Source organism: Phascolarctos cinereus, unplaced genomic scaffold (assembly GCF_003287225.1).
Source record: "Phascolarctos cinereus isolate Bilbo 61053 unplaced genomic scaffold, phaCin_HiC Scaffold_726;HRSCAF=1367, whole genome shotgun sequence".
Lineage (NCBI taxonomy): Eukaryota > Metazoa > Chordata > Mammalia > Diprotodontia > Phascolarctidae > Phascolarctos > Phascolarctos cinereus.
In genome coordinates, this window is record NW_027556098.1 from 223,781,586 (window position 1) to 223,794,060 (window position 12,475).

The following is a 12,475-nucleotide window of genomic DNA, read 5'->3' on the forward strand; positions in this document are numbered from 1 at the left end:
AGTTTTAAATCAAAAAAGTTACTTAAAGCAGCTTGCTTATTTCAAGTATTGATGCAAATGCTCAATATCTTTGCCAATATTCATTCTCAAAAGAGTGAAAGAGGGGGCTGCTAGGTGGTACAGTGGATAGAGCACCAGCCCTGGATTCAGGAGGACCTGAGTTCAAATCCAGCCTCAAATATATTGACACTTACTAGCTGTGTCACCCTGGGCAAGTCACTTAACCTCATTGCCCATCCAAAAACAACAATAAAAAAAAATGGAGAAAAAAAAGAATGAAAGAATTGGCATCAAAAATCCCTTTCCTTTTAATAGGAAAAAAGTAACAAGACCTTCCTTTTTAATCTTACTATCTTCAAGTGCTAACATTTGAAAAGAAAAGGTGAATCAAAGCATAATTCATAGGGACAGGAAGATACTTTCAAGAGACATTATGAATACATCTAATGATTTTAAACTTTAAATACCCTTGAATCCTAGCTTCCTACTATTTTCTGGAATTACTTTGTAAGCAATTGGTTCATAGTACACAAATGTATGACTAATATGGGATTTGTGTTAAAAAATAATAATAATAAAGTACCAGGGGTTTGATACTTTTTAAATCAATGGTTAGATATCTTAAAAGGGAAAGATTTAACTGATATCTTGTTTTTAGTCTAAGGAAAGGCAATGGATTGGGACCAGTTATATCTTTCATAATATGCAGTAATGTATTAACTTAGCTTTTATTAAGAATGGCTTTTTAGAAGAAATTGAGGGAAAGCAGAGTTAAGTATGACGTACTCTTGGCTCCTTATATGTTTCATATGTTCATGTTGCCAAGATACTGGAAGGTGTTCTCTGTGAAGATCTTGTAGTTAGTTGAATATTAAGGGGTCATTTCAGGATTTTTTTTCTCTAATGAGAATATGGAAGATATATTGCTAATTAATCATCCATAAATTAAAGCAGATGGCTCCAAATCAAACAAAATATGTATATAGTAGTTGAGTTTTACAAGCTCTAATAAATAAAATTCATGAAAAATCAGTTAATAAACATTAATTAAGTACCTATTGTGTGCCAGACAGTGTGCTAAGCACTAGGAATAAAGAATGGCAGAAAGACAGTCTCTGTCCTCCAGAGTTTTCAGTCTAAAAGGGGCACCACATGCAAATAATTATTTACAGACAAGCTATATATAGGATAAATAGGAAATAATCAACAGAAGGAAAATTCTAGGCTTAAGGGGATCAGGAAAGATTTCCTATAGAAGGTGGAACTTGAAGGAAGCCAAGAAGCCAGGAGGCAAAGATGAGAAGTGAGAATGGTCCATCTTAAAGATTGTTTAAATTCAGGACAAAAAAAAATATTGTAGTACTCTAGATTTGGGCATGTTTAGATGAAATGAATAAATATTACATAATATTTTGACATCCAGTATTGACAATTCTTATGTGACCCATAAAAATCCCCTGACTCTGCTTTTCATGTAGTTAGTTACTTCTGGGCCAATATTTTTATATCTATAGAAGAAAAGTAAGCAATTGGAAACTTTCAAGACTTTTCATGATACTCCTAAGGAACATGTCTAAAAGCCAATCTGTAGTGTTTATATTTAAAGCTAGGGCTGTTTTATAAAGTCAAGAAAATGCCTTTTATTCTTCTGTTTTGACATAGCATTGTTGCATTGTGGGAGAAAACCAATACTTATAAAGAACTAAATAAGTAGCTGTGTTTATCATCCTTCTAAATTCATGCTGAAGAAATAAACATAGGTGATTTTTAAAAAAACTGCTTGGTGCAGTTTTTAAAATTGTTTGATGGAGGAGGAGAGGAAGTTTCACTTACATGCACGGTATGATTTGAGAATCAGTATCATGCAGTAAGGAATTGCTTTTAGAGCCAGAAAGGTATGACTTCAGGTCCTACCTCTGACTGAGTCTGGCTGTTTATCTCTGGGCTAGTCACCAATCTCTCAGTACTCTAGGCCAGAATTGTCAAACACCCAGCAGTGGAATAGAGTGAACCCAATTAAAGTACAACTGGGAAATATTTAACAAAATAAATGAAAATACAGATATATAGATAATGCTAATTTGTAGTTTTCTAAGTCAATATGAGGCCACAGAGATCTGTTTCTATGAGTTCAACATCATGGATCTAGGCAGCGCTTTAATACGCAGAGAAAGTGTTCACCTGCATTACCAAAGGGAGTTTTCTCATCCAGAAGTTCCCCACACCAAAAAGAAAATCACAGGTCCATTCCCTATCTTTATGACTAAACAATTTTAACATAATCTTAGCAACTGACTTTGATAACTTCTATTTTCCTTTTAGTCATTTTGTAGCTATGTAAACTTTCTTCATTTAAATTTTCTTTTCTTTGAATCTTTCAAAACAGAATATTTTTATTTTCTGGAAGGATATATGGATGCACTCCTCTGTGGTAACAGCTCAGATGCCGGGTAAGCCAATGTTATACAGGGTATACCAAAAGTCTTAGTGCAGTTTTAAGCTTATGGTTTAAATGTTTTTTTTTCTTTTTATAGAAACAGAGAAATATGGTATACTAACTATAAAGTTTTTTCACGTGTTCCTTATTTTTCTCATGGAAAAAAACTTTTTTTGGAGTCCAGTATTTAAGTGATAATTGATTTTGAACTTTATTTGGTTAGTTGGATCTTTTTAAACAAGGTGTTCTTCATATGGGTAGATAAGAATTATTAACTGACCAAGAAACATCACTGTTATCTCTAATAGCAGGTGAACTTTTCTTTTAAACTCAAAATATTATGATAGCTGTGATCAGACATCAGTGGAGCAAGAGTACAAATGGTTAAACTACTTTTTCGATGAAAAATGGTTAAAGAAAATGAGTTTTGTATTCCATGGTTTACATTTCTAGACACCATGTGATAAATTGATAGTATTGAAATGTGATAGCAATACAGAGTGTCCCAAAAGTCTTAGGGCCACTTTAAATTTTGCCTTTAATTTAAAAGGGCATTGTGACTTTTTGAACAACCTGTATAGTGTAATATTTTGCTGCAGTAATTGACTTCTCAGCTATCAAGGATTATTTTCAGTAATGCATACATATTTCTGGCCAAACTGTTGGCACAGTGCTTTATCAACACAGAGGGATAGCAGAGTCCCCACTAATGCTTCCTTTCCTCTTCCATTTGTAGCCAGTGTCCAGAAGGATATATGTGTGTGAAAACTGGCCGAAATCCTAATTATGGCTACACAAGCTTTGACACCTTCAGCTGGGCTTTCTTGTCCCTGTTTCGACTGATGACTCAGGACTTCTGGGAAAACCTTTATCAACTGGTGAGGACCTAGAGAAACAAATACTAAGATTATCAGATTCAACTAAATCAATGTGCTCTAAATCTCTGATGACACCAAAAGGATGTGTGATACAGCTAAAAAGAGAACAGACTAGGAATTTGATGGAGTAAGTTTACATCATGTCTCCCAATGCTGTTTTTCTGTGGGCAGTTCACTCTGTGTCTTTAAGCCCATTGTTCTCATCTCTTGAATATGAGGAGGTTCAACTAGGTGACCTTGGAAGCTCCTTTCAGGTCCAAAGTCTAATATTCTAAAGGAAATACTGTGCTATTTATGTCGCAGGATTGATGGGTGAATCCAGCGAAATAATATATACAAAAACACCTTGGAAATTTTCTTTGTCTACACTTGTGAAGCAGTGCCTGGATCTGATGGTGTAGTAGTACATAGAGCACTGGACTGGAAGTCAGGAAGATCTGGATTCAGATCCCCCCTCAGATACTTACTAGCTATGTGACCTGGGGCAAATCACTTAACTTGTCCGGAACATGTATCCTTATTTGTAAAATGAAGGGGATAGACTCAATGGCTTCTAAAGTCCCTTCTAGCTCAATATTGCTCATCTTATGATACTAAAAATCATTGAAAATAGTCACTCTCATATTTTTATTTCTAGACACTACGTGCAGCTGGCAAGACCTACATGATATTTTTTGTCCTGGTCATTTTTTTGGGCTCTTTCTACCTTATAAATTTGATCCTAGCTGTGGTTGCCATGGCCTATGAGGAGCAGAATCAGGCCACCTTGGAAGAGGCAGAGCAGAAGGAGGCTGAGTTTCAGCAGATGCTGGAACAGCTTAAGAAACAACAGGAAGCAGCTCAGGTAAATTCTCTATAGGAAATATCCCATCAGTCTGACTTCATCCTTCTTCCCCTTCTTCTGCTTTAATACCACATCCTCCACACCTCTCACAAAGGAGCAAATTGGTTGTATCTGAGAAGAAAAGATAGTGATTTGGGGGAACTAAACTTGGGGCAATGGGAAAGTCTAGATCCGGAACTTTCAGACATTTTTTTTTTGTTTAGACAACATTGTTAGCTTTTGTCTGTGTGATTTTGAGGTAAATCATATCAAGGCTCTATGTCTCAGTGTCCTAGTGTTGGATGACTTGGTCCAAGTCCCAGCTTTGCTGGCAAGTACTATGTCATTTTTTGAGGTAAGTCACATCACATCCTAAGGCTTCAGTTTCCTAAAGAAGAAGTTGAAAATTTATTCTCTAAGGTTTCTCTAAATTCTGTGACATCTCCATCTGGACTTGCTCTTGGTGATTTTGCTTTATTATTCTAATTCTTCAACTACCAAAAAGAGATTTGGAATATTTTTTAAAACCTTTCTTAAAAGAATGTCAGAAATACAAAGGAAATCATAAGTGTAAATCATCCTGAGATTCTGAGAAGAGTGAAGTAAGAAAGTTTAAAACAGTAGTTTTGTGTTCATTTTACATGATAGGAAAAAAAAATCATTGCTCCCTGAATGCTGCCATTAGGAGAAAATCCAAAATAAAATCACCTTTTATTTGAAATAGAACTTCAATGGGAGTGATAAAGGAAGATATTTCCCCAGTTCCTGAAGGTTTGCATATTCCTTTTCAACTGAAAGTCTTCTGGGTTTGAATTCAATTCACCAAACTCCTGCCTTATTTATATAAACAAGGAATAGGTAATGTAATAGTACTGTCAATTACACAGATATCTAAAAGGATTTTGATAGCAATTAATATTTTCCATCACTGTGCCTTTAGATATTCCTGTCATGGTCTCCCTCCTCATCTTAGCTTCTTGGTCTCTCTGGCTTCCTTCAAGATTCAACTCAAATCCCACTCAGTGGCTAATGCCTTCTGATCTGAGGTTACATTCCATCTATTCTCTATATATATTGTATATGCTTAGTTACTTACATACTGTGTCTTGCGTTAGACTGTGAGCTTCTTGAGAGGAGGAATGGGTTTTGGATTTTTTTGTATCCTCAGTGCCTAGTACAGTGCCTGGAACACACTAGTACTTAATAAATCCATGTTAAATGACTTGCTGATTACTTAACTGTGGCAAACTGTATAACCGATCATGTCATTACTGGTGAGCTGAATAGATTAAGTATTGTGACTGTATTTTAGGTGGAATACTGTCAGAGACAATGAAAATCTTCTGTCAACTAAGAACAGGATAAGTACTTCCTATTCTTCCCTAGCCTTCTGCCAATAGGTAGAATATAATAGTTTGGGAAATTTACAGTGAATCTTGCTGGGACACCATAACTTATACATATTAGCACGTATAGCCAATGACCAATAGTGGTCTGGCCAATTGAGAGAAGACCTTCATTCTACTTTTTCCATCCTTCCGTTTAGTTTAGTGGGAAAATTTAATCATATATCATTCTACAATTTATTGTCCTTTTGAGGACAAAGAAATAGATGCTAATTAAATACCAATTTTAATAATAAGTAATATGTGTTCATGTTCTTGCTGATGCCTGATTGATTCTCTTTGAACAACATTTTTCTTTTTTTAATTAAACAATTTATTTATTAATTTTTAGTTTTCAACATTCAGTTCCATAAGATTTTGAGTTTTAAATTTTTTCCCTCTCCTCCCTCCTCCCCAAGAAGGCATACAAACTGATATAAGCTCTACTTATACGTTCATATTAAGCATATTTTTATATTAGTCATGATGTGAAGAAGAATTAGAACCAATGGAAATAGCCATGAGAAAGAGAATCAAAATAAAACAAGGAGAGCCAATAGTATGCTTCTATCAGCATTCAGATTCCATAGTTCTTTCTCCGGAGCTTTTTACATCATGAGCCTTTTGGAGCTGTCTTAAATCCTTGCATTGCTGAGAAGAGCTAAGTCTATCAAAGTCAGTCATCGCACAGTGTGGCACTTACTGTGTACAATTTCTCCTGGTTCTGCTCATTTCACTCAGCATCAGTTCATATATGTCTTTCTAGGTTTTTCTGAAGTCTGCTTGCTCGTTATTTCTTATAGCACAATAGTATTCCCTTACATTTATATACCACAACTTGTTCAGCCATTCCCCAATTGATGGGCACCCCCTCAATTTCCAATTCTTGGCCACCACAAAAAGAGTTGCTATAAATATTTTTGTACATGTGGGTCGAATAATATTTTTCAAAGCAAATACAGACATAATAAAAGTTGACACAGAAAAATTACATTAGCCTTGAAATCCTTCATTAAGTGGGAAGTAAAAAGCTCATTTTCTCTTATACTTACAAAGATACCACAACCTTATACAGAGTTTAATTAGCACTGTTTAATTAAAAAAAACTGCTTGAGTCCTTTCAGAGAAAGAACCAATATCTACATGTGAAACACTGAAGAGATATTTAATGTAATATGCTTCTAGTGAGATAAAGTTCTAGCAGGTCTTACCATCAGTCCTGCATCTATGCCCAGCAATGTGGACCCCCAGAACTGCCCTCTGATTTATTGATATAATAAGTTAAGGACATCTAGGCTTTGCCATCTGCCACTCTCCTGAACCCTTAGAATTTCCAGGCTTTTTTTCCATTCTATAGTTGAACTTTCTGTTATTTTTTGGGTCCCCAAATAAATATATGAGCTCCTTGAGAGCAAGGATTGTCTAGCTTTTTTTTTCCTTTGTATCCCAACATTTAGAATAGTGCTTGGCACATTGTGTTTAATAAGTACTTTTTAATTCATTTATTCATTTAATATGGCAGGCAGCAGCAGCAGCCACTGCCTCTGAGCATTCCAGAGAACCTAGTGCTGCAGGTGGACTCTCAGAGAGCTCTTCAGAAGCCTCAAAACTGAGTTCAAAGAGTGCAAAGGAAAGAAGGAACCGGCGAAAGAAAAGAAAACAGAAAGAGCAATCAGGTGGAGAAGAGAAAGATGAGGATGAATTCCACAAATCTGAATCTGAAGAGAGCATTAGGAGGAAAGGCTTCCGATTCTCCATTGAAGGGAACCGATTGACCTATGAAAAGAGGTACTCCTCCCCACACCAGGTATGGCAATGTCTTCATTAAAGTGATATGTAAAGTATATGTGTAGAATATCTTATACAATAACCAGAAAGTGAATCAGACTAAAAGGCCTCACTGACTTTAGTCCTATGAAGTAAGATTTGTATTATTTCCTTAAATCTATATTTTTATTTAGAAAAGATTTTGATTTAGGTTGTGTATTGAATACTACGTGGTCTAGTAGAAAGAATCCTGTACTTTGAGTCAGAAGATCTGGGTTCTAGTCCTTGCTATACTGTGCAGCCATAAGCTCTCTAAGCCAATTTCTTGTCCTGGATATTGGAATAATAACACTTAGGCTACCCACTTCACTGATTTGTTATAAAAAAATAAATGAAATGATATAAATAAAATATTGTCTCATTTAGTAAGACATTAATCAATGGTTATTGAATTAAAATGCTTATTTTTGTATAAAGCTTTATATAAATGTCATTTTTAGTTATTATCATTTTTATTATTACTAGCTTGTTTAAAACCTTGATCATGCCATATAACAACTTTTTATCCAGAGGGAAATGTGAAGAAGGTAATAATTCATTTATGCTTACTTCCAAGTGACATTTGAGACATCCAAGTAGCTCAATGAAAGGAATGTTGACCTGGAGTCAGGAACATCTGAATTGGAATCCTGCCTCAGACATTTATGTGCTATATAACCTTGGGCAAGTCACTTAAACTGTCTGCCTTAGGTTCCTCATCTATCAAATGAGGATAATAGCCCCTATCTCCTTTGATTGTCATGAGGATAAAATAAAGTAAAATAACTATAAAGAGCTTTGAACACTTTAAAGGGCTTTATGAATTTTAGTAGTGATGATGATGATGATGATGATGATGATGATGATGATGATGATGATGAACTAAAATGAGAAGTGCTTGAAATTCTTAGGGAAAAGGGGTATCATTAAAAGCATATTTGACTTGGGAGGAATATAAAAGGAGAGAATAGTCACTCAACAAGTGTTTCTTGACTGCCTAGCTACTATCTAAAAAGTTATAAATTTTTTTCTGCTTGAATTTGGAGAATACAATGGTTCAGGTATCTTTTTTCACTCAAATTGAGCATGATGTAATCTAACTCTCCATTCCCTAATCCAGGCCCCAGTATCTTCCTACCCACATAAACACATGTATGATTTGCATTTATAAATGAAAACCTGATGAATAGGTGAGATCCATATGTAAGGAATGAGCTGCAATTTTTCTCTGAACCTGACATTTCCTTCAAATCAACTTCTTTTTTTTTAATATCAAGAAGCACATTAAAAGGTGCTATGTATGATAATTCTCATCTCTTGTGTCAATTTTTTAGTCCTTGTTGAGCATTCGTGGCTCCCTGTTTTCTCCAAGACGCAACAGCAGAACAAGCCTTTTCAGCTTTAGAGGACGAGCAAAGGATGTGGGGTCTGAGAATGACTTTGCTGATGATGAACACAGCACATTTGAGGACAATGAGAGCAGGAGAGATTCCCTCTTTGTGCCCCGCCGCCATGGAGAACGGCGCAACAGTAACATAAGTCAGGCCAGTAGATCATCCCGGATGCTGGCGGTGTTTCCAGTGAATGGGAAGATGCACAGCACTGTAGATTGCAATGGTGTGGTTTCCTTGGTTGGTGGACCTTCAGCTCCTACATCGCCTGTTGGACAGCTTCTGCCAGAGGTGATAATAGATAAGCCAGCTACTGATGACAATGTAAGGAAGTTTTAAATAGTTTAGGCATGGCTGGCCCATTCCTTCTGCACCAGCCAGTGTTTCTACAGAATGGAATCCCTTGAGAATGATCCCTGGTTGGTCAAGCTGTGAATGCAAATGCATCTTGTAATACCTTTAATTGACTAGCCAACCAAAACTAAAAACCTCAAGCTTTACTCCCTAATATAGCAACTATGAATTCCTTTACTTGCAAACATGATTATGACAAATGAGGCATTACATTAATACTCTCAAATAAGAACGTTTGTTATATACCCATGCTGGAACTTAGATCTTAAAAAATTCTATGTGGCCCTGTCATAGAAGAGAACAAATAATTTGATACACAAATATAAAGGGTATATAATAAATCTTACCAACTGAATTTGGTCTTTAAGAGTCTGCTTCATTTCACAAGATTTTTAGAGAACACTGTGCTTAATTATAGATAGCTTCATTCTTATATTGATAACAATTTCTAGTACTCATTCATTCTCCTTATGAAAACTGCCGATATGGGTCACTTCAGAAAGAAAAATTAAACAAAGTGGAGAGGGCCTTGGAAACCAAAGAACATATTTCTGCAGAATGATATGAAAATATGCCTGATCTATATGTACATTATATGTCTTATATGCATATGCATATAGGATAGTACTAAAAATGATTTTGTCTCTTTCCAGGGTGCCCACTTACTTGGAATTATATCAGCATGTTGAAGCATGACTAAGTCAGGCTTAGATTACTTATTGCTTTGCCATTTTGGATGAAACTGTTAAGCATGGCATTGGTTTGGCTCCTCATCTCCTCACCCCCTTCCCTTATGCTAATTAGTATTTGGTAACAACCATCTACTCCTGTGTACAAAAATATTAGAATTATCAATCCGTCATGTTTTTATCATTTGTATTTGAGAAAGGAAGAAAGAAAAAGGGTCAGAGAGATAGAAAAGAGAGAAGAAAAAGGAAGAAGGTAAAGAAGGAAGAAGGAAGGAGTGAGGAAGGAAGGAAGAAGGAAGGAAGGAAGGAAGGAAGGAAGGAAGGAAGGAAGGAAGGAAGGAAGGAAGGAAGGAAGGAAGGAAGGAAGGAAGGAAGGAAGGAAAGAAAAGGGAGGAATGGACAGAAAAAAAGAAAGGAAAGAGGCAGGAAGGGAGGAAAAGAAGGAGGTAAAGAGCAAGGATGGTAAAGAAGAAAAGAAGGAATGGAGAGCAGCAGGGAGGGATGGAAGGAAGGAGGAGCTGATGTCCCAAACCAATTATATGTGAGAAATATTGGATATGGCCTTTGAATTGTGGACATCTTTTTTCCTATTTGCTTAGAAATGCTTTTGAATTTAATTATCAAAAAAATTTTGGTTCAATGACTTTGTTTGTAGTTTAGACACTTTTCTGTATTTTTATAAATTTTATCATAGTCCATATCATACTATACTTCATAGGCTCAAAAAAGTATTGTCATCTGCTATCACTCTAAAACCAAAGAACAATTTAGACATTCCAAGTTAATGACACAATAAAAAATCTAGAGACACAAAGTGATCAGATATGAAGGTGCATGGTGCATGTGCTCCATGAAACCTGTTGCTTCACAATTTGGTTACTGGATTATTACTTTGCTCAAGATGGTCATTTAAAACATTATCATTTTCCTTACAGGGCACAACTACTGAAACAGAACTTAAAAAGAGAAGGTCGAGTTCTTTCCACGTTTCCATGGATTTTCTAGAAGATCCTACTCAAAGGCAAAGAGCAATGAGTATAGCCAGTATATTAACCAATACTGTGGAAGGTTTGTAAAAGTTTCATTTCCATTTATGTCATTTATATATTCATTCATTTATTCAGCAAACATTTACTAAATGTCTACATTATGCTAGATGCTGAGATACATTCAAAGATTAAGTAATACATAGTCACTTCTTTAAGCATGTTTAGTAGAAGAGGTATACCAGAACACAAATAACTATGATGTCAAATAGAACATAATAAAGGACAACCAAAGCATATGAGAATTCTGCAGAAAGAAATTATTTTCAACTTAAAAGATCAGGATAGTAATTGGCAACTAGGGTGCATCTTGAAAAATTGGGCAGATTTCGATCTTCAGAAAGAGTTATTGTTGTTCAGTCATGCACAGCTCTTCTGGCCCCATTTTGGGTTTTCTTGGCAAATATACTGGAGTGGTTTGTCATTTCCTTCTCCAGCTCATTTTACAGATGAGGAAACTGAGGCAAACAGTTGAGTGAGTTGTCCATGGTCACGCAACTAAGAAGCATTGAAGGCCAGATTTGAATTCAGGAAGATGAGTCTTCCTGTATCTCAGCCCACCACTCTACCACACCACTTAGCTGCCTTCTTATCAAGAAAAGAGAGGTGGAGTTAAAGGAAATTATTTTGGATGGAGAAAAGTGTGAGCAAAAGTAAAGGGTCAGAAAAGCATGAAGTATATTTTAGAAAAGCAAGTAATATAGTTTGACTGGAGCATAAAATATATGGGAAGGTGATAGAAGAGTTTAAGACGAGGCTAAAGGTGAAAGCCAGCCCCTAATGCCTTTATATGCCAGTCAAGAAGTTCAGATGTTATTCAGTAGTCAGTCATCAAGATCCTGAAAGTTCTTGAGTAGTTGAATGACATGACAACATGTCAGGGGTTGGGGGGAGGGCAGCTAGGTGGTGCAGTGGATAGAGCTCTGGCTTTGGAGTCAAGAGGACCTGAGTTTGAATATGGTCTCAGACACAACACTTACTAGCTGTATGACCCTAGGCAACTGCCTCACCAAAGACAAAAAAAAAAAGTCAAATAATGAGAACGTGAGAACACACAAGTTAGGGAAATGTGAAGAGATGATGAAATCAGAAGGAGGAGCAAGTTATTATAAAGTTAACATTGAGCACCAACATAATTTTTAATCTTGCTATAAAACTATTCACCTTTCCATTAATTTCACCTTAAAAAATATTTCAAAACCTTTCAGTCACTTCCTTGAAGACTCTGTCAGATTTCTTTTTTTTTCTCTTTCAGTTTTCCTACTAATATTATCATAGTGTATGCTCTCTTCTGGTTCTGATTTTTTTCTCTTTCTATGGTTTCACAAATCTCTCTGGATTTCCATGTATTCCTTATACTTATCAGTCTTAGTCACATTACTGTATTCTATCACATTAGTAATGGAACTTGATTAACAGTTCTCCGTTTGTTGGATATTTATGTTGCTTGTAATTGCTTACAATCACAAATAATGCTACTATGAAAATCTTTGAACAGATCAAACTTTGGATATTTTTATGTTTAATAACACTTTCATTGTATACTTCCAACTATGGGATTATTACCTCTCACCTCTGCTATTCCAGTAGCCTCCTAATTGATCTTCCTGCCTCCAATTTCTCCCTTCATGAAACTATGCTCAAGATAGCTGCAGATGTGATATTC

General features: G+C 35.7%; 1 protein-coding gene across 3 annotated transcripts in view; it reads left to right on the forward strand.

Annotated features, from left to right (window-relative positions):
• The window catches only part of LOC110211523 (sodium channel protein type 1 subunit alpha), a 207,507-nt gene that overhangs the window by 106,422 nt on the left and 88,610 nt on the right, over positions 1 to 12,475 (forward strand). For all 3 annotated transcript variants that reach the window (XM_020990890.2, XM_078146988.1, XM_020990889.2), the window contains 6 exons: positions 2,387 to 2,450; positions 3,174 to 3,315; positions 3,953 to 4,159; positions 7,046 to 7,330; positions 8,664 to 9,011; positions 10,699 to 10,831. In XM_020990890.2, the coding sequence (XP_020846549.1) occupies positions 2,387 to 2,450; positions 3,174 to 3,315; positions 3,953 to 4,159; positions 7,046 to 7,330; positions 8,664 to 9,011; positions 10,699 to 10,831 (1,179 nt within the window). The remainder of the gene's footprint in view (positions 1 to 2,386; positions 2,451 to 3,173; positions 3,316 to 3,952; positions 4,160 to 7,045; positions 7,331 to 8,663; positions 9,012 to 10,698; positions 10,832 to 12,475) is intronic.